Source organism: Asterias rubens, chromosome 18, assembly GCF_902459465.1.
Source record: "Asterias rubens chromosome 18, eAstRub1.3, whole genome shotgun sequence".
Classification (NCBI taxonomy): Eukaryota; Metazoa; Echinodermata; class Asteroidea; order Forcipulatida; family Asteriidae; genus Asterias; species Asterias rubens.
In genome coordinates this window covers 601,198-628,475 of record NC_047079.1, presented here as the reverse complement: position 1 = coordinate 628,475, position 27,278 = coordinate 601,198, and the positions used below count along the sequence as shown (strand labels likewise).

At 38.9% G+C, this 27,278-nt stretch overlaps 1 protein-coding gene across 2 annotated transcripts in view; it reads left to right on the top strand.

Moving 5' to 3' along the window:
• LOC117302239 (kazrin-like) overlaps window positions 1-27,278 on the top strand; it is a 72,110-nt gene that overhangs the window by 19,084 nt on the left and 25,748 nt on the right. The window contains exons 2-6 of one of the 2 annotated variants that reach the window (XM_033786088.1): window positions 10,522-10,754; window positions 12,992-13,085; window positions 18,101-18,310; window positions 19,453-19,760; window positions 22,527-22,716. In XM_033786088.1, the coding sequence (XP_033641979.1) occupies window positions 10,522-10,754; window positions 12,992-13,085; window positions 18,101-18,310; window positions 19,453-19,760; window positions 22,527-22,716 (1,035 nt within the window). Of the gene's footprint in view, window positions 1-10,521; window positions 10,755-12,991; window positions 13,095-18,100; window positions 18,311-19,452; window positions 19,761-22,526; window positions 22,717-27,278 lie in introns of both variants that reach the window. The other variant, XM_033786087.1, reaches the window with a different exon arrangement.

Here is a 27,278-nt window from a genome sequence, read left to right as displayed (position 1 = left end):
CCACCTGGACTGGTGGTCGCGGCGAACAAACATCATGGTGGGACTGATTTTCCCATGACCGCGACCTACCTTAACTCTGGTGACCGATGCCTCCAACACAGGTTGGGGGGCACACATTGGAATGGAATCGGTAGCGGGCTCTTGGTCCCAGGCGGACAGTCAATACCACATCAATGTCCTAGAACTGCTCGCAGTTTTTCGAGCACTGAAACATTTTGTCCGAATAGTGACAGAGGAAGTGGTCCTCATAAAATCGGACAACTCAACGGTTGTCCCTTACATAAACCGCCAGGGCGGAACGCATTCCCCGCAGTTGTGCATGCACACATGGGAGCTTCTGCTTTGGTGCCAGGCGAGACAGATCAATCTTACGGCGGTCCACTTAGCCGGAAAGCTGAATATCATGGCGGATGCTCTGTCTCGGGGGAAGGTCCTTCCAACCGAATGGACTCTGCACCCGGCAGTGGTTCAATCGATCTTCCAAGTATGGGATCGTCCTCACATCGATCTGTTTGCGTCGGCACTGAACCATCAGTTACCGGTGTATTGTACACGCAACCAGGATCCGAAGGGATGGGCAGCAGATGCTTTTTCCATCAGTGGGAAAAACATGCTAGCATACGCGTTTCCCCCGATCTCGCTTCTACCAAGGGTACTGACAAAGATCGAGGCGGAAGAGTGCAGAATCATCCTCATCGCACCATTTTGGCCACGCCAGCCTTGGTTTCAGAAAATAGTTCGCCTCTTGTGCAATCCGCCGATAATTCTACCGGTGCGATCAGACCTACTGCGTCAACCACGGTCCCTGATCCCGCAACCAGGGGTAGAGTCCCTCCACCTAACATCTTGGATGCTGTCAAGCAATCACTGCGATCAGCGGGCCTTTCAGCAGACGCTGCCTCATTGGCAGCCCAAGGCCGCAGACTGTCTACCCGTAGGACTTACGACAGCCGATTACGACATTATCATAGGTGGTGCGAAGAACACACTTATGATCCATGCACAACGCCTCTAGCAGTGGTTGGAGATTTCTTTATGTACCTGTTTCATAAGGATTTGACGATATCCACTATTCGGGGCTATAGATCAGCTATAGCGGCTGTCCATAAAGGGTTCGCAGATGGATCTACTGTGTCCAATAACGCTAGCCTGGCTCAGCTCCTGCGGGGGATGTATGTTGAAAGGCCTCCATCTAGGAAGCTGGTTCCATCCTGGGATCTTGCACAAGTTCTTAAGGTCCTGGCGGAACCGCCATATGAACCATTGGCGAATGCCCCCTTATTAGACCTATCAGTCAAAACAGTTTTCCTGTTGGCTACAGCCACAGCTAGACGAAGAAGTGAGCTCCATGCCCTTTCAGTTGAACCAGGGCACATTAGATGGGAGCCAAGTGGAGTAAGACTGGTGCCTCGTCAGGGGTTTTTAACGAAGAATCAATCTCCTTCCTTCCTTCCTCCACCAATTTTCGTGCTGGACCTTAAAAGTTTTTCCTCGGTCCCACAAGATAAACTGTGGTGCCCAGTTCGAGCACTCAAGTGGTACCTGGCTCAAACAAAACCCTTGAGAGGAGACACCACCCAACTGTTTATTTCAACAAATAAACCACACAAAGCAGTCTCTGCAGACTCCATTTCCCGGTGGATAGTTACAGCTATCCAGGCATCTATCAAAGACTGGCCAAAGGTACGGGACATTCGGGTCAATGCCCATGACACCAGAGCCATGACGACATCATGGGCCTACTTTAAAGGTGTCCCCATTCAGGACATTTTGCAAGCAGCAGCCTGGAAAACACCATCAACATTCACATCCTGCTACCTGCGGGATGTTCTCCAAGCAGAAGGAAGGACGGGCCGTACAGCCCTCTCAATAGGAGCATCCAAGGAAGGTTCTACCCTGGAGTGATGGGGGCATTACCTCTGGATCAAGAAAGAATAAGCTTTCTGGTGAGTTCTGTTAGTTTTTCTTTATTCATACCTTTTGGTATGGGACAACGCGAAGGGACATTAAGTTTTAGGTTTCCCGAGACGCGGTTTTTTGAATAGGCTCGCTCTGAAGCCCACCATCCATTTTTCGGGGCTAGTCTATGCAAATTGTAGGTTTAACAGGTAAGGGAGTCCCCTGAAGTGGACTACCCCAAATCTAGGTGATTTGGGAGTCCGCGAAGGGACGATACTTACCTGTTAAACCCTCCCTCCCTCCTTCCCCACAGTGGCTCGCCTGACTAAGTTCTAGAGAAAAAGAGGACGAGTTGGCCGTGGGCAGGGGCGGACGATGGAGGGCGCCCTATTGTGGTATAAAATTCTAGCGTGGAAGCCTAAGGCTAAGAGAAATATGCAAATTGTAGGTTTAACAGGTAAGTATCGTCCCTTCGCGGACTCCCAAATCACCTAGATTTGGGGGATTTGTTGATGTAAAATACACGAAGGCGAACTTTGACACAGGGTAACGACCCGGAAGTTAAGGTCGTACGATTTTGGCGTTAACTTTTCAAATGTTGTCCAAGTCTTTATCTATCCGATGCTGAAATATAAACATCATAGCTTCAATATTCATTGAGATACAGCAACAAGCACATGGTCATTTTCCAAATTAAAAACCCTGTCATGACGTCATCAATGACGTCATCATTCCCAAAAAGTGGCGGTTTCATCTACTCACTATTGCCTATGTACACAGTAAGTTTTAAGTTTGTACAAGCTTTACTTTTGTTTAAAATTGCTTGGGAAGGTTCAGAGGGAAAGAAGAACACGAGGAAAATTAAATCTATGAACAGATTGTTGATAGCTTTTTAATTTTCACAGAAAGTAAAAGTGTAAATCTATTACATTTATACCTTTCTTGCACAGAAAATAAATGCTAAGGTTAATACTTATTAAAGCGATGTATTTTATTAGTAAAGAGCTAACTATGTGCAAAGTTTGAAGGTTTTGTGATCCTTGTGATGTTTAACTCAAGAGTAAACTTCTTAAAAGGTTAACTGGATTTAGGGAAACTTTATACGAAACAACAGTTTACTAATTTTAGACTTGTGAAGTAAATAACTGTAAAAGACTTATTTATTAAGTATTACAGAGGTTTCGCAAGTGTACGACACAAGTACAGATACAACTACGATAACTGGGATGCACGTTAGATTTTGTTAGGCATTAAATAAACACTTATTTTGAAAAGCAATGATTTTCACACAAAGCTTTACCGTGTAGCGTGCTAAACACTGCCGTGAGTGCCGGTTAGAAACACCCTTCACGAGTCGATGTCACGAATCCGCTTCCCGGTGTTTGATCAAACATAACCAATGTTCGTCTTTTTCTGGTTTCATTTTCTCACATAATTAAAAGTCATACGAATCACTGAAGTAGGTGGCCATCTCAGCGAAGCTTCGTCTTTTATTCCGTTTTGATAATGAAGCCATGAGAAGGGCGAACAGGGGAACAATTTGACGCCGAATATGAGCGGACTTCAATTGTAAAATGTTGGTACACCATTAAACTAGCACTACGCTGTAAGTACAATGACCTGAGACTTGTCAAAACATGAATGGAAATCACGTGTACAGTCAAACGATGCACTATTCCGAGCAGAACACACAGGCCTCGTGGACTGATAAAGGTGTGATCAATGGAGCGGAACGGCCAGCCAAAGCGCAGTGTACGCAGTTATCACGCCGGTCAACACATCCGTGGGCTTTATCGTCCGATTTCGACCAGAGTTTCAGGTCAAATTGGTATCATCTCTGTGGGAAAGTTTGAGCAGGATCACTCATCTATAACGGGATGCAAAATTTATGTTGAAATGTTACGTAGTTTTAGAGATCAAAATTTGTAAAATTGTTCAACTTTTGGTTTGAACCAGAAGTCAAGGTCAAATGGGGTCATTTTGTGTGTAGCGTTTTTTGAAGTTTGATCGACCTGTCCGATGATATGTTGATTGTCAAAATCCACCATGTGGTTCAGGAGTTATGATTTCTTTAAAATATTTAACTTTGATTTGTTGTAATTCAAAACCTGATGACGTCATCATGACATCATTAAGTTTGTGTGGTCTTATTATTAAGGTTCAATTGTCTGATGAGTTTCAATGTTAAATTCCATATCAATCTTGAGTTATGACAACAAATTGTCTTTTTTTACAAAAAAAACACAAAAAAACACAAAGGCAGAGTTTGACCTTCCGGTACGACCGGAAGATGAGGTCATACGATTTTGGCGTTAACTTTTCAAATAATGTCCAAGTCTTTATCTATCTGATGCCCAAGTATGAACATCATAGCTTTTATATTCGTTGAGATACAGCGAAAAGCAAATGTCGTTTTTCAACTTTAAAAACCTTGCCATGACGTCATCAATGACGTCATCATTCCCAAAAAGTGGCGGTTTCATCTACTCACTATTGCCTATGTACACAGTAAGTTTTAAGTTTGTACAAGCTTTACTTTTGTTTAAAATTGCTGGAGAAGGTTCGCAGGGAAAGAAGAACACGAGGAAAAAAGAAAAAAAAACAAAAAAAAAAACAGAACAATAACAATAGTTGTTCGGCTGTTGGCCGAAAACCTAAAAAAAAAAAACATAACAATAACAATAGTTGTTCGGCTGTTGGCCGAACACCTTATAATGATACCATTTATATAGCGCCTTTTCCAAAGGTTACAAAGCGCTCAGAGAATGACAGGAAAAAAACAAAACGAGGGAATGCCATCAAAAACCAAGAGGAAAACCGCGACTAGGCAAAGCCTGCAGCACTTAGCCAAGAAAGTCCCGCGAAAAGCCGGTCTCTCTTTGACTAGAACCGCAGGCTAAGCATGGCGATATTTACTGATTGAAAAAGAATGTTTTCAGAGACCTTTTGAACATGGTAACAGAGCTAGAACTTTTGGTTGAGTTTGGAAGGGAATTCCACATCCTAGGGCCTGCGACTGAAAATGCTCTGTCTCCTGGTTTTCTGGTGGTTCGAGGAATATACAAGTTGCCTTGTTTCCAATGAGTTTGGAAATGTATGTGGGAAAAATACCTGACATGCACTTAAACATGTTTAAGGCCAATTTGAACATTATTCGTTTTTCTACTGGGAGCCAGTGCAGCTGTTTGATCAGTGGTCAAGTAGGGACATGGTTTGGGTAGGAGAAGATGACACGGGATGCTCTGTTTTGTATCATTTGTAACTTGCTTAAATCAGATTGCTTGAGTCCACTTAACAAAGAGTTACAGTAGTCCAATCTGGACAGTACAAGTTCCCTAACAGCGGCATGACAGGCTTCAGCGTCTATGTACTTTCAGATTCTATTGATATTTCGGAGGTGGTAGTTAGCTGATTTGCAGACTGATGTGACATGATCACTCATCGACATAGTGCTGTCTAAGACCACACCAAGATTCCGGATGGAAGTTGATTGGTGGAGTGTGCTGTTGTTTATAGTGAGAATCATATGGGCAAGATGTCTGTAGTTACAGCTTGAAGAGGCAATGACAAATTCAGTTTCTCTTCGTTTAGCTGAAGCTTGTTGCTGAACATCCAGTGTTGAACGTCACTGATGCACGAGAGCTTGAACAGCCCACATTCTGCATCATTGGGGATTTTGGGGTCAAATTCTATGTAGATTTGGATGTCACTGCATACAGGTAAAATTTGAGCTCATGCTGATGAAGAAGATCACCAACTGGGGCTAGGTACATAGTGAAAGCCTGAGGACCTGTAACATACATGTATCCTTGTGATACACAAAAAGGAAGAGCAGTTGCATCGGAGGTGACACCGCCAGGTAGGATAACCCAACTCTTGCGATTGTCGAAGTATGACGTGAACCAGACGAGCGTTGTGTCAGTTATACCAAATTTGTCATTGAAGCGTTGCAGGAGGGTTTGGTGGTCTATCGAAGGCGGCGGAGAGGTCCAGCATGACCATGAAAATGGCATTGTTTTTGTCGATTGCTCTTAGGATGTCATTTTGTATGTAAAGCAGAGCAATCTTGGTGCTGTGATTGGGCCTGTCAAAAAAGGTTTTTTTTTAGGCTCAAACATTGACATCTGGATTAAAAAGAAAGAAACTCAAATTGACATTTTAAAGTTTTGAAATAATTTGTTAAAACGAAAATCAAACTCTCTGTCACTGGTTCAAGTGGAATAAGCTGACACAATGAAAAACATAATTGTTCATAACTCAAACATATATTCAAACATAGCCCTATAAAAAGGACTCTTTCTCTGTACACAAATACAGAGTCCCACCTATTAAGGCCTGTTTCTGGGGCGAAAATTTTTCAAAGCTTCATAACTCAAATCTTACCTGCAACAAGCCACTAATTTAAACAGATTCACATTCCATGGCGTCATACATTTTTCTGCGGTGGGTTTTGGTCGTCATATATTCTTCACAAATCCCTAATTTCCATGATATAGTGCAGCTCCCAACATTAAAAAATTTCCGTTTTGATCGTTTTCTCACAGTGTTGTCTGCCGCCGTGCGTAAGTGTATACATTCGCATGCAAGACGCAAGATGCAGGACGCATTCGAGTTCTTGGTCACCGCATCTTGAATGCACAGCGATAACATGCAAAAGCACCGCAAGATTTGCACGGTGTGCGTCTTGCGTCTTACGTCACACGGCAGACTGTGAGAATATGACAAAAATAGGAATTTCTTAACATTGGGAGCTGCATTATTTCATGAAAATGTTGGATTTGCGAAGAATATATGGGTTGTTAGGGCTCGGGCATGTGACTGAGGTGATGAACTGTTCCAGATGGAAGTTGTTAGTAATGTCCAGAACTCTAGCTCTACAAATGTATGTGGTGTGGCCGTGCATGAGGGTGAAAAATCGACGTTTAAGTCGCCAAGGATGAGACAACCGTCAAAAACATCTATGTTGATGGATAACATTGCCTCAGTGAGCTTATTCCAGTAGGCTGCTGTAGATGATGGTGGTCGGTAGAGGAGACCGAATGATTCAGTGCCGAGCTTTAAAGATATCCACATTAGCTCAAGGTCGTCATGCTCGTGAGCAGATACACGTAGTCTCGTGGAAGACAAGGACGACTTAACTGCCAACAAAATACCCCCACCTCGGCGTCCTTGACAATGGTCTCTACGTATAATAATGATAAGTTATAGAATCGCAGGATTTAGGCTATACAGAAAAATTGGTGTTATAATGACAGTACCGAAGGTCGGCTGCTTAACTGTCGTCTTGTTTTGGCCATTCGTCTAGTTGTCTCAAAGTCGAGTTGTATGAACCATCGAGTTGTCTGAACGGTCGAGCTGTCTTAAATGTTGAGTTGAACGAAAGGACGAGTTGACCGAAAGGACGAGTTGTCCGATGGACGAGTTGTCTGACATTCTTCACAATGTACCATTACCAATTTTGATGGGTCTGCCCGGGTTATTGGGCTTGTGTATCTTGGGTAAGGTACATTGTAGAACTTCGCTGTACAGGGGTCATGTGGGAGGATACTGTTGCCATTATAACTTCTTAACAGGGTTTCACTGATTTCTTTGGAGAAAGATTGAGAAGGGTCAAAGGCACATTCAATGTAATGATTAGTGTTGCTGAGCTGTGAGTGTTCATGACTACAACTACAGACCCGTTGGCAGCAAGTTCAATTACTATGTCTGGTGATTGGCGTAGTTGTGTAAGTTTGTTTTTTTAATTAAAAAAATAAGTACAAAATAAGGGCTGTCATTCATCTTGGGGGAGGTTATTGGAAGTGAGGTTATTAGGGATTAAGGGTATTAAGAACCTCGGAGATAGAGAGACACATCTTGGTTCTTAGGGGGTATACAAGTACTTTTTTCCTTGAAGCGGTTGTGGGTATAGGTTGGGTCTCAACAGATGACTCGGGCTCTACATGAAAATATTCACGTTGGACGAAACCTACGGTTGAATTGGGCCATGTCCTGTTGGAAAATAAGTTGGTTAGGTTCTCTGGGTGTGGGGCAAAACTTGAGACCCCTTGAGAGGAGTGTAACCTATGGGTCAGTAAGGACCATGTCAGACAGGTTAACTACAGTATTAGCCTCTGGTGACTTAACAGTAGAAGGAACAGTAGTGGGCCTCTTACTATGGAAACGTCTGAAATGAATGTGTTTCTTATGGTTAGCTTGGACATTCATGGGTTTCTTGTTCAGTTTGTCCATTAGGGTGTGCAAGATGTTATTACAAGATGGTTGTTACAAGACTAAAAGTAAGAGGTCCTGAATTTGCAAAAAGTGTAAATTGTAGGCAAGATAATGCAGGGTGCTGCATAATGTATCATTATGACACTGGTGTAGAATTGTAAAGGTCATGGGTTCAAATCCCACCTGAGTAATATGACTTTGATTTTACTTATTTTTTCTCAGAAGTACGTGTAAACAGTGCTAACACACATTGGTGTATACAACCAATGTGCAATGTTTTTAAATTAAAAATACGTGGTTAAACTATTCCACCTATTTTTGATCACCAATTTGCTTCCCGTAAATTAATGTAAAATTGTTGTAATTCAGCCTTTGCGCTGCGAGGATAGTCTTTCAATAAACCTTCAATTTTTCTATCTAGATCTACAATGTATCTATCTATCTAAATTCAAAATGATATGTGTAATACATGTAGAAATAACTTATAAATAATATTGTTGTCAAAACTTGTTGTTTACTCTTTAAAAAAAATTATGAACTTATGTACCATATATTAACAATATGATGCATTTTTTCGTTAAAATCTGGACTGTTGCATTCCCTGAGGTGAAAATGTTGTACTCAAATAAATTTGCATACTAAGATTTAAGATTAACACTATCATGAGTTGGCAGATGTACATATGTGTATACATGTACTATTAGCTCATTAAGTTATTATTAGTTTGTCTGAAATGTAAGTGGAATTAACCCCCTTTGTAACTACGGGTTTATTGACTCTACATGTACATGTAGCCTTGCTCAAGGCAGTCGCATTATTTACTCGGATAGACGCTGCTGTAAACCCACCTGTATACATGTACACTGTGCATAGTATGTGTAATCACACCGCCAACCCAACCATATACTGTCATATTGCTCAACACCCGTCATACGACTACTGTGCACAAGTCATTTGCACTTGTACCACTAACCCGAACCGCATGCGGTGGTCGAAAGGCCGACAGCCTTTTTGGGTCTGTAACTTCCGTTTACAATATTGGAAAAAAATGGGGTGGCTCTCGGATATATGCTAGTATGCAGCTCATGAATGTGCATATCTTTCGTCAGAACTATCAGACAACACAGAATGTGAAGCAAATAAATTATTCATTTTGACGCCCAATCACGTACTTTGTTATCACGACCTTTGGACCCTATCGTGCTTGCTGAGTGCCATGGTGGTGGTGTGATGTAAACATGACTTCTGCCCTGACCAATGGGGTTTCGTTGTTCGTGGGCATTATATTAATGAGTCAGTGGCTTCATTACATGTACATGTGCATACATGTATGTACACTCCTACAATGTACGTGGGATTTTTTGTACAAGAAACATTTTAAGACAATTTAGTGAGAAGAAACTGAAGAAGACAACCACACATAGACAAATACAGGCCAATAATTATACTGTAGATGTTTGTTGGATGTCTTATCCAACAAAAATCTGAGGAAAACAGGGAAAGTTTGACATTGCATTATGTACACAGTCTTAGTGAATGAACCAGCCTTCACTCAGAAAATGGTTCACAGTACAGTGTACACACACAGGATCAAACCAATTACACGATACTATTCATTTCTTATCACATGAAAACTGGTCATCTTCCTGGAACTCCTGCCTAGTTCACTGTACATGTACATCTACTGTACTTGTACATGTACTGTACATACATGTACATGTAGGTCTCCTGAGCACACATGTCGTACAACAAACTTTGTTGGAGTACATTTAAAAAATTTAATATAATAAAATAATATGCAGCTGTTTTTGAAAGAGTACAAGTAGGCCTATGTGATTTTATTACATGAACAGAAAACTCCTCTTCCCCTCACTTCTTTTCTGCTGAAGAATTGATTAAAACATAATCATGCAGTAATTAAAATTAATTTACCTCTAATTTTGTGTGCGCACTTATTTATTTAAACTCAATTAATAAATACCTTGGAGAGTTTGCGCGCATTGGTCGAAGATGTGGGGGTGTATTAACAAGTGATATAAAGACCGGCTCTATAAACGAGCTAATAAATATCCTTGAACAAGCATTGTTACTGAAACAATGTGCTCGTTCAAATCAACTGTTTTCATGTACGTGTACGTATTGTTTTTGTGTTTTTGCCAAGACAGAGGTGGTGGTGCGTGCTTGCGCATACCACACATAGAAAATGTTTTAATTTCAGGTACATGTAGCTGGTACATGCATGTTTACAGCATGAAACCAACACAATGCAAAGCCTGGTCAGCAGATTAAAACAAAAATCAACTTTTAAAATTACTTGTCGTTGTTAGGTGCGTCCTTTTTAACAAGTTGTAACAATCATTTTATAATAGTATTCCCTATGATGGTGTTTCTGTTTTTATTTGTTATCAGCTATTGAGTCGTTGGATTCCTTAAATGACCAGATTGTGCAGTTTATTTGTACACCTAAATCTTCTGAGTGTGACGTAAGCAGTCCAGTTTGTGAGACAGCAGATGTACCTGCCAGGGATTCTCTCAAGTCCAATCTAGCATTAATGCGTCGCTTGCTGATTGATGCTCAAATCAAATATAGAAGAGTTGTTGATGAAAACAATAGACTGACAAAGAATGAATATTCTCCACAGGTAAAGTGATTTAAACTTAAAGAGACACAGTGCCTTGGATAAGGCGAGTTGGTCTATAAAACAGTGTTTGTAAGCGTTTGTTAGTGAAATGCATAGAATACAATGATCCACAGAAATATGCCTCAAAATTGCATGGTTTTCTTTTTTACTTTGCGAACCAACATGGTCGACCATTTTGTGGAGTCAACACAAAATGGTGTGCCCTGTTGTTCACGACATATAAGGAAAACCATGCAGTTTTGAGGCATATTTCTGTGGATCATTGTGTTTTTAATTTTAAATCATCTTTCTAATCATAATGCATTTCATAACAAACGGTTACAAACACATTTTATAGACCAACTCGCCCTATCCAAGGCACTGTGTCCCTATATTAGAATGATTTATTTATCTAATTATTGAATCGAAGGGTACGTTCAGACGTGGGGTTAAACTAGTCCTAAATCCAATAGTGCTAAACTAACCCTCCGTGGGAACGCAATAATCTGGTCCGCGAGGGTTATTTTGACCCACTGAGCTGGGCTAAACTAAACCGAAAAAAATTGCTGGACAAGCCTAACTTGGCCCAGGTTTTACAACCAACCCCCCGCTGCGAGTCTCAGTAAACCATCGTTAGAATGCAACTGACCCGCTACTTCTGGTCTATTTTACAGGGATGCCAGTTTTCCGGCTATTGCCGGAATTCCGGCTTTTTAAAATTTTCCCCGATTTTTTCCGGCGCTCTGTGTTTCATCTGGCCTGGAAAAAAAGGAAAACATTTTTTTTCCGGTGCTACGTGTTTCATCTGGCCGGAGAAAATACAAGTTTTGAAAAAGCCTTCCGGCGCTCCGTATTTCATTTGGCCGGAGAAATATATTTTATTGAAAACAAATTTCCGGCGCTCCGTAATTCATCTGGCCAGAGAAAATATATAAAATAATATCTGCCTTCAACTCGCTGTCAACTCGTCAACTCAACCACTTCCAAGATGGCAGGTATGAACTAGTCTTGACCTAAGGCCTCAGTGATCAACTAACATAAATTGCAGTACATACTACACATGCAGTACCAATCATTCACGCCTTGAGGCAAGACTATTCCAAATGCAGGGAAGCACCCTCTGTTGTCCATGTTGTACAGGCCTGTGAAAAAGCAAGATGGCGAACGATGGCGATCGACAACTTTGTAGCTTAGAGATATTTTTTCACGATCAGAATTTTCTTTTTCTTTATGTTTTATCAAAAAAGTGCTGTTATGTTTTTTTTAAATAGTTTTTTGGTCTGTGGGAGGGGGTGGGGGGCGACGGTGACCCCTTTACATGTACTTAACAAAAAATGTCAGGCTCTTGATGGAATACATGATGACCATGAGGTTCATTGAGACGATAGCGGATCGAAACCCTCTGGAAAACGATGCACAGTGTAACAAACCGGAACCAGCAATGGTAAGGGTCGCCGATGCATGACCCAATAATCAACATCGTTGGCTAGTTTAGTCCGCTTGACAAGAAAAATCTCACTGTGAACGCAAGCCAATTTTGGACTAAGTCATGTTTATCTTTTGGACACCCACGGAGCTCGAATTAAGGGCTAGTTTAACCCCATGTCTGAACATACCCAACTAACTTTAAAATAAACAGTACAGATGAGGCATTTTTGCTGACAGTTGCCCCGATCCTCCTTTATCCTCTTCTCCTTGTCAAACCACACCAATTTGTTTGGATTGAGATAACATAAGAATATCTTACAAGCACTTGTTTGGGCCTATTTACCGTTCATTCTGATTCTTTCACTTTGGCACTTGGATAAAGAAGTATGTTGGACTATCATGGTTTTAATTTAATATTTTATTGAATTGTTTTGCAGAAAAAAGTAATATGGTACAAGCAACCACTAAAGTTTATCATTCTGGATAGATTGCCTTTTTTTTTTGCAAAACACACATCAGGCTGTATTATAATGCACAATTCTGATATTATATTTGTAAAATTGTTTGCTCTGCATCTTTTGTCATTCACAAATTGCCAAACTTTGTAACTGCATGTAATTGACCAAAATTGCACTGAACGTCTCATATGTAACAAACTCATGGCTGAGTGTAGCAAAAACTTATGGTGTAGCAACATTCTAAAATAATTTGCATATATCATTTTATAATACAAAGTCAATATCTTAAATTACGTAAGCAACAAGCACAAGGAGTCACAACACATTTTTGTTCAGCGAAGTTGAGTATGAATGAATCTGTCTGTATTTCAGCTGACTGATGAAGTAGTGGCTAAGGACACAAACAGGAGAAACAGCTATGCTTGTATCAATGAAGGAGGGAACTGTGATCCGGATAATGAAAAGGGTAACAAAGGTATACATTTTTAACCAATCCGCTCTAATGTTTAGACAGCTGGTGGCCTACAGAGTTACTTATTTCACATTGTACTGGTGCTACTAATTTTTAAATAGTTATATCAAGTTGCAGGTATTTTACTACAGAAAATATCAGACCTCGGATAACCTTACATGTAGGCCCCTATTTATTTCCTATTCATAAATACCTCACAGCTATTCCTATTGGTGGAGAGCGCGTCACGTGGATGTGTATAAACCTTTGTTTATGACCAGTAAAAAGTGTTGAAACATGGGCGTGACACACGAGTTTGCAACTGTGCTTACAAGACAGTTTCTTCATTCCTATTAGTCGAGAGCACTGGCCGAGACAGTTGTGCCACATCACGCGATATGCACGACGCGCACAACATTCCCTTATAAGGAGTTGTTTACCCAAGGGCCTTAACTGGGCCTTACCATTTCATAGCTGGAGGGGTGTTGTGTTGAAAGAAATCATTGAAAAATTATAATTTTTGCATTTATTTTACTTTTTGACCAAAAAGTGTTGATGTTTTTTGACCGAAAAGGTATTAATGAATGGGAATCAAAGTGTGTTGAATCGGTTTTCAACTAGTGGTTCTTGATAATTTACCTCGACTTCGTCTCAGTAAAATTATCAAGAACCAGGCCTTAATGGGATTAAACCACTAGTTGAAAACCTCTTCACCACACATTGATCAATGAATGGACAATTCGCTGAACAAAAACAAAGCACCGCTACGTAAGCTCTTAAAACTGCAAGCCATTCGTATACTAAAAACAGTTTCTCAGGCTACAAGTAAAAGATACCCAGATAGATTCATGAACTGAAGACAGTTTCTTAGGCTACAAGTAAAAGATACCCTGATAGATTCATGAACTGAAGACAGTTTCTTAGGCTACAAGTAAAAGATACCCTGATAGATTCATGAACTGAAGACAGTTTCTTAGGCTACAAGTAAAAGATACCCAGATAGATTCATGAACTGAAGACAGTTTCTTAGGCTACAAGTAAAAGATACCCAGATAGATTCATGAACTGAAGACAGTTTCTTAGGCTACAAGTAAAAGATACCCTGATAGATTCATGAACTGAAGACAGTTTCTTAGGCTACAAGTAAAAGATACCCTGATAGATTCATGAACTAAAGACAGTTTCTTAGGCTACAAGTAAAGGATACCCAGATAGATTCATGAACTGAAGACAGTTTCTTAGGCTACAAGTAAAAGATACCCTGATAGATTCATGAACTGAAGACAGTTTCTTAGGCTACAAGTAAAAGATACCCAGATAGATTCATGAACTGAAGAGAGTTTCTTAGGCTACAAGTAACCAAGATAGATTCGTGAACTGAAGACAGTTTCTTAGGCTACAAGTAAAAGATACCCAGATAGATTCATGAACTGAAGACAGTTTCTTAGGCTACAAGTAAAAGATAGCCAGATAGATTCATGAACTGAAGACAGTTTCTTAGGCTACAAGTAAAAGATACCCAGATAGATTCATGAACTGAAGACAGTTTCTTAGGCTACAAGTAAAAGATACCCAGATAGATTCATGAACTGAAGACAGTTTCTTAGGCTACAAGTAAAAGATACCCAGATAGATTCATGAACTGAAGACAGTTTCTTAGGCTACAAGTAAAAGATACCCAGATAGATTCATGAACTGAAGACAGTTTCTTAGGCTACAAGTAAAAGATAGACAGATAGATTCATGAACTGAAGACAGTTTCTTAGGCTGCAAGTAAAAGATACCCAGATAGATTCATGAACTGAAGACAGTTTGTTAGGCTACAAGTAAAAGATAGCCAGATAGATTTATGAACTGAAGACAGTTTCTTAGGCTACAAGTAAAAGATACCAAGATAGATTCATGAACTGAAGACAGTTTCTTAGGCTACAAGTAAAAGATACCCAGATAGATTCATGAACTGAAGACAGTTTCTTAGGCTACAAGTAAAAGATAGACAGATAGATTCATGAACTGAAGACAGTTTCTTAGGCTGCAAGTAAAAGATACCCAGATAGATTCATGAACTGAAGACAGTTTGTTAGGCTACAAGTAAAAGATAGCCAGATAGATTTATGAACTGAAGACAGTTTCTTAGGCTACAAGTAAAAGATACCCAGATAGATTCATGAACTGAAGACAGTTTCTTAGGCTACAAGTAAAAGATACCAAGATAAATTCATGAACTGAAGACAGTTTCTTAGGCTACAAGTAAAAGATTGCCAGATAGATTCATGAACTGAAGACAGTTTCTTAGGCTACAAGTAAAAGATACCCAGATAGATTCATGAACTGAAGACAGTTTCTTAGGCTACAAGTAAAAGATACCAAGATAGATTCATGAACTGAAGACAGTTTCTTAGGCTACAAGTAAAAGATACCCAGATAGATTCATGAACTGAAGACAGTTTCTTAGGCTACAAGTAAAAGATACCAAGATAGATTCATGAACTGAAGACAGTTTCTTAGGCTACAAGTAAAAGATACCCTGATAGATTCATGAACTGAAGACAGTTTCTTAGGCTACAAGTAAAAGATACCCTGATAGATTCATGAACTGAAGACAGTTTCTTAGGCTACAAGTAAAAGATACCCAGATAGATTCATGAACTGAAGACAGTTTCTTAGACTACAAGTAAAAGATACCCAGATAGATTCATGAACTGAAGACAGTTTCTTAGGCTACAAGTAAAAGATACCCTGATAGATTCATGAACTGAAGACAGTTTCTTAGGCTACAAGTAAAAGATACCCTGATAGATTCATGAACTGAAGACAGTTTCTTAGGCTACAAGTAAAGGATACACAGATAGATTCATGAACTGAAGACAGTTTCTTAGGCTACAAGTAAAAGATACCCTGATAGATTCATGAACTGAAGACAGTTTCTTAGGCTACAAGTAAAAGATACCCAGATAGATTCATGAACTGAAGACAGTTTCTTAGGCTACAAGTAACCAAGATAGATTCGTGAACTGAAGACAGTTTCTTAGGCTACAAGTAAAAGATACCAAGATAGATTCATGAACTGAAGACAGTTTCTTAGGCTACAAGTAAAAGATAGCCAGATAGATTCATGAACTGAAGACAGTTTCTTAGGCTACAAGTAAAAGATACCCAGATAGATTCATGAACTGAAGACAGTTTCTTAGGCTACAAGTAAAAGATACCCTGATAGATTCATGAACTGAAGACAGTTTCTTAGGCTACAAGTAAAAGATACCCAGATAGATTCATGAACTGAAGACAGTTTCTTAGGCTACAAGTAAAAGATACCCAGATAGATTCATGAACTGAAGACAGTTTCTTAGGCTACAAGTAAAAGATACCCTGATAGATTCATGAACTGAAGACAGTTTCTTAGGCTACAAGTAAAAGATACCCTGATAGATTCATGAACTGAAGACAGTTTCTTAGGCTACAAGTAAAGGATACCCAGATAGATTCATGAACTGAAGACAGTTTCTTAGGCTACAAGTAAAAGATACCCTGATAGATTCATGAACTGAAGACAGTTTCTTAGGCTACAAGTAAAAGATAGCCAGATAGATTCATGAACTGAAGACAGTTTCTTAGGCTACAAGTAACCAAGATAGATTCGTGAACTGAAGACAGTTTCTTAGGCTACAAGTAAAAGATACCCAGATAGATTCATGAACTGAAGACAGTTTCTTAGGCTACAAGTAAAAGATAGCCAGATAGATTCATGAACTGAAGACAGTTTCTTAGGCTACAAGTAAAAGATACCCAGATAGATTCATGAACTGAAGACAGTTTCTTAGGCTACAAGTAAAAGATACCAAGATAGATTCATGAACTGAAGACAGTTTCTTAGGCTACAAGTAAAAGATGCCCAGATAGATTCATTAACTGAAGACAGTTTCTTAGGCTACAAGTAAAAGATAGCCAGATAGATTCATGAACTGAAGACAGTTTCTTAGGCTACAAGTAAAAGATAGCCAGATAGATTCATGAACTGAAGACAGTTTCTTAGGCTACAAGTAAAAGATACCCTGATAGATTCATAAACTGAAGACAGTTTCTTAGGCTACAAGTAAAAGATACAAAGATAGATTCATGAACTGAAGACAGTTTCTTAGGCTACAAGTAAAAGATACCCTGATAGATTCATGAACTGAAGACAGTTTCTTAGGCTACAAGTAAAAGATAGCCGGATAGATTAATGAACTGAAGACAGTTTCTTAGGCTACAAGTAAAAGATACCCTGATAGATTCATGAACTGAAGACAGTTTCTTAGGCTACAAGTAAAAGATAGCCGGATAGATTCATGAACTGAAGACAGTTTCTTAGGCTACAAGTAAAAGATACCCTGATAGATTCATGAACTGAAGACAGTTTCTTAGGCTACAAGTAAAAGATAGCCGGATAGATTCATGAACTGAAGACAGTTTCTTAGGCTGCAAGTAAAAGATACCCAGATAGATTCATGAACTGAAGACAGTTTGTTAGGCTACAAGTAAAAGATAGCCAGATAGATTTATGAACTGAAGACAGTTTCTTAGGCTACAAGTAAAAGATACCAAGATAGATTCATGAACTGAAGGTACTTTGTTAGGCTTCCACTGCAAGAAACACACACACGCTTATAGATTAACAACCAATATACGCTACAAGTGTATGTTTGTATGACTTAGTAACTCTGGTCTGCTCCAGCTAAAGCCACATTCATTATGTTATTTGGGTTAAATAAAGTGAACCAGCATTTAAATTGTTTCTTTGATAAGTCACGCATGGAAAAATGCATACAGGGACACAACATTTTACATTTGTGGACATCATGCAGGGCAACATTTCTGAACTTATACCAAGATCAGCTCAACAGGCCATGAGACATTTCTTGGGTAACAAGAAACTCAGTACTTCACACAAGCCTGTTCCTTCCAAATGTTTCACCCCAACCCCAAATGCAGATCTTACCAGCAAAACAGGTTAAAACTCCTTTTGAGTTTTATTTCTTATTTATCTACAGAATGGGAGAGGCTACAGGAGGAGAGTGAGTTGCAGAGAATACGAGACAGATATTGCCACCTGGAGAATGATAATATGACTTTGATGAAACAGCTGGATGATTTACGTGCACTAGATCATAGTCATGTTGAAATTCCTAGTGCAGGAGAGTTGAAGATTCAGTTGACACAGACAGAGCATGAGCTAGCTAGAGCCAAAGAAGCCTTAACAGGTATGTGGAAGTGTCGTGGCCGAGCGGTTCAGAGCACCGAATTCAAACTCTGGTGTTTCTGATCAGCAGATTCCCCAGTCGTGATACATGTGTCCTGAAGCAAGAAACTTAACCGTTGCTTTATCCTTTCGGATGGGACGTAAAGCTGTTGGTCCCTTGTGTTGTGTAATGCATGTAAAATAACCCAGTGCACTTATCAAAAAGAGAAGGGTTTCGCCCCGTTGTTATTGGCTGTGGCTGCTGTATGTGCCGTAGCACCTTGTAAACCCGTATAGGGTGCTACATGTACATAATTGGGTCTCAGAATTCCTCCCTTCAATAACCTATCTTTCTGTTTAGATGTATTAAGTGCCTTGAGTACCTTGTTGGTATATAAGACTTTGATATTATTATTAGTACTATTAGATGAAGGCTAACTGTTTGTGTCTGATAATAACTTGCTCTAAATACAAGTTTAAAGGGTCTATTTACTTTTTTCTAACACAAAACACAATGTCCACAGGTTTACATTAAACTGACACAATTTGAAGATAATGATAGTAGAAAGCTTCCCTTAAAATATTACTTCCAGAGGTACTGTAGTTTTGAGAAATGATTAAAACAATGTCACAAAAATAATTTTCTTCTCAGTTTTAGCATGTAAAAACCTACTAACCAGTTATGGTATATTATGGTATAATATTATAACTGGTTCATACAATTTTACATGTTAAAAATAATTTTACTTCTCACTGAGAAATAATTTTCTGACTTGTTTTACTCATTTCTCAAAAACAAGAGCACCTCAGTTAGTAATATTTGAAGCGATGCTTTCTACTATCATTATCTTCAAACCATGTGAGTTTAATGTAAATCTGTGAACATGTTGAAAAAGTACCTGGGGTGGATTTCACAAAGAGTTAGGACTAGTCTTATCTCGAGTTGGGACCAGCTACTCGTCCTAACTTAGGACTATCCATGCAATTTGTATATCTCCTAGGACTAGTCATAAGTTAGGACTAGTCCTAACTCTTTGTGAAATGGACTTCTGGATCCTTTAATAGTAAATGAGACACCAATGCAACAAATTTTGTTTGCAAAGGAAGTTTTGAAGAGTTTCAGCAAAGGTTTTGCTTTTACATTTGCATTGTCCTAAATTCCAGCAATGAAGTCCGACCGCAAGCGTCTGAAAGGAGACAAGGTGGACCTCCTGAATCAAATGAAGCAGCTTTACTGTACCCTTGAAGCCAAGGAAGAGGAGATGAGAGATTTCATTCGTAATTATGAGCAGCGTGTTTCGGAAAGTGATGAAAGTCTTCGGAAAGTAATTGCTGAAAAAGAGGATGTTGAAAAGGACCGATGGGAAATACTGAAAAGAGCACGGGAAGCTGCAGAACGATCTGTATCACTCCGAGAACAATTGGACCAGAGAGAAAAAGAAAATGAATGGTTGGAGGCTGAACTAGAAAAGGTACTGCAAACAACCCATTTCTCTGTTAATAGGGAACATGGATAAATTAAAAACATGGTCGCCCGCATTCAGACGAGTGACCGCCACAGTTGTTCAAAAATTTTCATGAAGCCGCGCCACGATGGATTTAGCACTCCAGTGATTTTTAGATTCTCTATTTTTACGACTCTATTGTTGGTGCCTTTTGTTGTTCAGATTACACAGACAAGTCAGCACAATAGTATTATATAATGTTAATTATAATAAGTATAAATGTTTGCGTTCTAGCTCAGGTATTAATATCAGACAATGGATTGGAGAGATGTGCACACAACCTGTGAGTTAGCACATTCAATTAATCCCTCTACCGGGTGAGTCATAAATAACGCAATCATTGGATGGGAGCTATTATTTTAAAAACAAGAACAATCTTGAACAAATAATGTCCATTTCTAAGTAGGTCATGAATTTACATTTGCCATGTTAGAGGAATAGGGGTGATTGATAAAGGCATCCAATTATATGCTTATAATTTCAATCGGATGGCATAAACTTATTTCAGTCTAACTAAGTTTGAAAACAAAATCTCAGAGGTGTGTGGACTTCAACAGATTTTATATTACATAATATGTCCAACGAAACCAAATGGCTCTTTTCAGGGACAACACCCCAAAGGCTTATTTAAGAGCCAACTTAACCCACGGCCCTTTTCAATGCCACTTAAAAAAACAAAAGAGAAAAAAAAAGCATTGTCACATGCCACCATTAAATGAAACACATGATCCAAATTTAGTTGGACAGAAATGTTTGTATGCCATCCCATTGAAGAATGCCTTTATCAATCACCCCCATTCTTGTAACAGTGTAAAGGTAAATCCAGGACCTATTTAGAAATGGACATTATTTGTTCAAGATTGTTCTTGATTTTAAAATAATAGCTCTTATCCAATGATTGCATTTTTATGCCCAACACCATTGTTCCTTTGTTATACAGTAGGGATTGCAGAAAAATGTGTGACAGTGCAAGTGTGACACTGGGTGGGTTTTTTGTTTTACCCGTGACAAAATTTATCCGTGCTCCCTTAGTTCATCATTACCAAAAAGTTTTCTTTGATTAAACAGCAAACATTTATCATATCTTTTTAAAAGAGACTTCGCAGGTGATGATAAGGGAGAACATTGCCCCGTCCAACTGGGCACAACATTTTCAGCGGATTGCGGCCTCATTCCCATTAGGATGTTCTGCCGCCAATGCTGTTCCTGCATGTTTCAATATGAGAAAATCAAGCATTACTATTTATCCGTTTAGCACATTCTCACCCAGTCCAGAATTCTGTCCGATTGCGAACCATTTTAGAGTTGCAATTAAAATGGATTGTTTGACCACCACTATTAAACTGCTGTCCTTAATTTAGTCGAAGTATAAATTCCTTGGACAGATAGTGCTTGTTTCAGGCAAAAAAACTGCACTTTGTTTGATTCACTCTTATTGACATTGTTTTGTGTGCATTACCTTAATTAAAGGTTGTAAGCACTATAAAAATATTAATTTTTGGTTTTTACCCATATATTAAAATTAATATTCTTTATCCCCGATGCAAATTTAACATCCACTATAAAAATAGTTGTTTCAAATTTAAATAAACATTTTGGGTCACATCAGCCGAAACATCTGTAGGTAATGTTTTGTAAATTTCTGTAATTACAGCTTGCATTGATTTTTTTATGAAATGCAGTCAATGGTTATATTTCACGTCAGTATTATATACACACCCAAGCAGATCCTTGCCGTCACAGGATAGTAAATTACGTCGCTCACTGGCAATTTTCGTTCCATTCACCGTGCTTTTTTTGTTCGATCCGATTTTATTTTTTGCATGGTGGGTGCCAAATCATTGCATGCGCATGTCTTTGATAATGCTGCAGTAGTTACTGCAAGGCACATACATGTACTACATAATGGTGCCTGCTTGTCTCAAACAGTACGGGATGCACTTAACTGAACTCCAAACAAGCAGAACCAAAAGGAATGGGTGTAATGTGTTATGTCACAATTTTATTTTGAAAGTTGTATCCTCAAATCAAAATGACAAAGATCTACTTGGATGTCATATAAAAAAAATAATAAATGTTTTTAATTCATACAATAGTGAGAATATTTTCATTCATTAAAAAGGTGGAATGTTTCATCTTTCATCTCATGAAAATATTTGCTCCATTGCATTCATAAACATTCATTATTTTGTATAATATATACAAGATACACAACTAGATATCATAAATAATTATTTTACACTAAAGACAGTGGATACTATTGGTAATGGTCAAAGACCAGTCTTCTCACTTGGTGAATCTCAACATATGCATAAAATAACAAACCTGAGAAAATTTGGACTCAATTGGTTGTCGTAGTTGGGAGATAATAATGAAAGAAAAAACACCCTTGTCTCACAGAGTTGTTTGCTTTAAGATGCTTGATTTTGAGACCTCAAAATCTAATTCTGAGGTCTTAAAACTCATGGAAAACTACTGTCTTTCAGAGGGAGTCGTTTCCCAGAATGTTTTATACAATCAACAGCTCCCCATTACTCGTTACCATGTAAGTTTTTATGCAGAAAGATATTTTGACTAATTACCAATAGTGTCCACTGCCTTTAAAATTTGCGCTTAGTCATAAAGAATTCAAGTTTAAATATGTAAACAAGAATTGTTATCGAGGTCAGCTGTTACTATGGCAATCAGTTACCAAACAAAAACCCCTAATAATTTCAAAATTGTTGTTGACAGTTGAAGCAGCAGCTAACAACAGAAAGACGTAGCCATCATCTTACAGCATCAGACTCATCAGATGGAAGATATCCACACACATGTAAACCAGTCTCTAAAGCTAACAGTGAAGCATCAACTCCCATATCAGACCAAGCCACATCAAAAACTCCTACTCTAAGTGCAGTCATTGGCCAGTCTGATATATCAGGTAAAACGAGTAATGTAATTTGGTTTAACAAGGGTCAAATATTGTCATTACCCTAATCTCTGGCTCACAGGCTGCAGCTTTTACATTGATTTTCGCCTTTTACAAACTTCTTTTTGGCGGATTATAGGCCGACATGTTAAATATATTGAAGCAAAAAGCCAGCATACATTTTTGATAAAGACACTGGACACTATTGGTAATTGTCAAAGACCAGTTTTCTCACTTGGTGTATCTCAAAATATGCATTAAATAACAAACCTGTGAAAATTTCAGCTCAATCGGTCAATGATGTTGCAAGATAATAATGAAAGAAAAAACACCATTGTCACACAAAGTTGTGTTTTTTTATTAAGATGTTTGATTTTGAGATCTCAAGTTCTAAATCTTAGGTCTCAAAATCAAATTCATGGAAAATTACTTCTTTCTCGAAAAGTCTTCCACTTCAGAGGGAGCCATTTCTCACAATTTTGTATACTATCAACCTCTCCACATTACTCGTCACCAAGTAAGGTCTTTTGACAATAATTATTTTGAAAAAGATTTTTTTTTAAATGTTCTAAATAATAACACTATTCTTAAGTGAAAAAAAAATCTTCAAAACATGCCTGTGTGACACGAAATGGCAAAGGTTTGAAGTGTCTCCCCATTACGCATAACTAAGTAAGGTTTTATGATAACAATTGTTTTGAGGAACAACCAATAGTGTCCACTGCCTTTAAACCTCTCCTTACCAATATCTAGCGCATACCGACAGTACCAATGGCTTACAAAAGTCGATGGCGAATTACCGTCTTCACAACATTTGCTGAGAGTTAGGAAGCGCTTCATATTGCTGCTCTCACAGAGTGGCGAAATTTCTTGAGAAGAAGAATATTTGAATTTTGCGGTGAATTCTTTAAAAATGGCGGTGGGGTAGTGAATATTTTCTCGGTCTCACCCCTCGATCGTCCTCGGTCGACCCTCTCGTTGTACCAATATCTTACGAATGCTTACCAACACTTGCCAAAGCCCTTACGAACGTTGCCAATGCTTACAAACGCTTTACCAACGTTACAAATGCTTTAGAAAATCGACGGCGAATGACGTCTTCGCAACTTACGCTGAAATTTATAAACAACTTCAGAAGCATAAAACTTATTAATAATCCGTCAAATGCCTATTATGTACACTTTGTTTCATTGTGGACCACTATTATTTCATTAACATCTCTCATGAGGAATTTTACGTGAATCTGTGTTTGTAGAAAGCGTGTTTCCCAAAATGAACATTAGCGCGAAACACCTGGGCTCTGTTATCTCTGTTTCTGCCTTAAATTCGTAGCTTGCGATCACCATTCCACTTCCGTTTACCAGCCCTGATTTCGAGGAGGATCCCCTGCGTGCGAATAAAATCACACGCCTGATCCCTCTTGAAAATGGACGCCCTGTCATACATTTCTGGCGTAACGTACATGTAGAACCAATTTTAGGTCTGAAAATGCAAGTATTTTGATACCGCAATTATAAAATGTGCAAAACATTAGCCCCCATAATATTGGTCCAATCCACTCCGTATCCTTTGATATAAAACTCTTCTTTTTTTTTCTTTTTCTTTTTTAAACCCCGATCTGCATCAATCTGCATCATGAAACTTACTGATTTTATGCTTCTGAAGTTTTAGATAGCCCTCTGCCCAGATTTCTAAAAAAACATCACACGTTTTGGGTAAATATCAAATGATATTTGAGTTTTAACTTTCTCAACTGTCTTGACAACTTGCTCGTTTTCGGTTGGGCGCGCACACGGATATTCTCAGGATTAGTTGGGTTCCTTCATTTGTAGCAATTAATTGTACCATTATTGATAAGTGGTTATGGGAACTCTACAACAAAATAGCAAAAGAATTCCAATCAAAGGTGCTAGGGCCAAGGATACGGATTGGATTAGAGCAATTTATGGGGTACATTCTTACAGGTCTACTCCCCACTAAATTTGTAGTTTCCCCTCCTTACCCAGCATTCATCCATAATCAAGACAGCTAAGTTCTGATTTATTCAAATACACACAAGATTGTTCACTCATTCAGGCTTAATTGACTGTAAACATAACTTTTGTCACCAAAGCGAAATTAAAGTGGCAGGCGTTCTGTTTTTGTTCTTCTTATAAGCAGAACTAGTGTCTGATCATGTGATGTGCAATTAATGCAACAACAGTTGTTACATGTTTATAACATGTTTTTATATTGATCAGTGCACTAAAAATAATGTAGGCCTGTTACAAAATAATTGTCAAATAAACAAACAAAAAACAGATCGGTCGTTGAACGCTGATTTTTTGTTCATGTGAATTTTTCCATGTTGATTTTTTTTTTCCCAAAAATTCCTTTGACGTAAGCGCACTGCTTCTGTAAGTGCAAAATGCTTTGCCTACGATAAGCAGAACCCTACACAATCATGCCTGGCGGAAACTTTTTCATAGTTTTTTAAAGGATTTTTCTTTTTACTGATAAAAATTAAACAACTTTCCCATTGAAAGCACTACAACAGTGGCAATTTGGTTGTACAGAAATAAATTGCTGCCTGTTATGGGGATGGGGTTGTCTTTCATTCTGAAAAAAAATCCCCCCCCCCCCTTTCAAAAGAATCTTGGTTTTGGCATGGAGGACGGAAGAGAAGGAGCTCGAACGAAGGGACTTCAAAAGTCGAACCCGTGGTACCGCGTTCGTTTAATGACACCTCGTTATCACCCACATACCTTACATAGACAATGAGCGACCTGGCGTATGTGAGTTTGCGCGTGCGCACTTGGTTCTTCACTCAACTATGGCGTCGTATGTCATATGAATATAATACAGAAAAAACAACTTTTTCGAGACCTGATAAAAATTGTGTACACTTGTGCTCACCAAATCGAAAAACACAATTGAATACCAACCACCCTCGTGTGCTAATACCCAAATTTTGAACCACCGCTAGTGACCGGAAAGTCACAAAAAATGTAAAAATTTGCCATGATGTTTCCGTGAAACACCACAAAATAATGGTAAATGAAAACGTGTATATTCACAATTCTTGTCTCTAAGGATTCAACTTTACACGCAGGCAAGAGCTCAGACTGGCGGTACCACACGTTCTGTACAAAGAGATTTAATCCCCCTCGTTAATCGGCCGTCAAGCTGGAGGTCTCCTATCTTTTTCCACTGGCCAGACAGGGGCATTGTCAGAGTATTCTTTTGTTACTCTGCGGTTTTGCGGGTCGTTCGAGCTCCTTCTCTTCCTTCCTCCATGGTTTTGGTAACCACCAGTGTAGTGTTAGATGGTTCATTCATTTCTGTTAAAACAGAGTAGACAGAAACTACCCTTCTCACTGCACCCACACAGCTTTCTATTATAACTGAATACAACAGTAGACAGAAACTACCCTTCTCACTGCACCCACACAGCTTTCTATTATAACTGAATACAACAGTAGACAGAAACTACCCTTCTCACTGCACCCACACAGCTTTCTAATATAACTGAATATAACAGTAGACAGAAACTACCCTTCTCACTGCACCCACACAGCTTTCTAATATAACTGAATATAACAGTAGACAGAAACTACCCTACTCACTGCACCCACACAGCTTTCTAATATAACTGAATACAACAGTAGACAGAAACTACCCTTCTCACTGCACCCACACAGCTTTCTATTATAACTGAATACAACAGTAGACAGAAACTACCCTACTCACTGCACCCACACAGCTTTCTATTATAACTGAATACAACAGTAGACAGATTCTACCCTTCTCACTGCACCCACACAGCTTTCTAATATAACTGAATATAACAGTAGACAGAAACTACCCTTCTCACTGCACCCACACAGCTTTCTAATATAACTGAATATAACAGTAGACAGAAACTACCCTTCTCACTGCACCCACACAGCTTTCTAATATAACTGAATATAACAGTAGACAGAAACTACCCTTCTCACTGCACCCACACAGCTTTCTAATATAACTGAATATAACAGTAGACAGAAACTACCCTTCTCACTGCACCCACACAGCTTTCTAATATAACTGAATACAACAGTAGACAGAAACTACCCTTCTCACTGCACCCACACAGCTTTCTAATATAACTGAATATAACAGTAGACAGAAACTACCCTTCTCACTGCACCCACACAGCTTTCTATTATAACTGAATACAACAGTAGACAGAAACTACCCTTCTCACTGCACCCACACAGCTTTCTAATATAACTGAATATAACAGTAGACAGAAACTACCCTTCTCACTGCACCCACACAGCTTTCTAATATAACTGAATACAACAGTAGACAGAAACTACCCTTCTCACTGCACCCACACAGCTTTCTAATATAACTGAATACAACAGGAGACAGAAACTACCCTTCTCACTGCACCCACACAGCTTTCTAATATAACTGAATACAACAGTAGACAGAAACTACCCTTCTCACTGCACCCACACAGCTTTCTAATATAACTGAATACAACAGTAGACAGAAACTACCCTTCTCACTGCACCCACACAGCTTTCTAATATAACTGAATATAACAG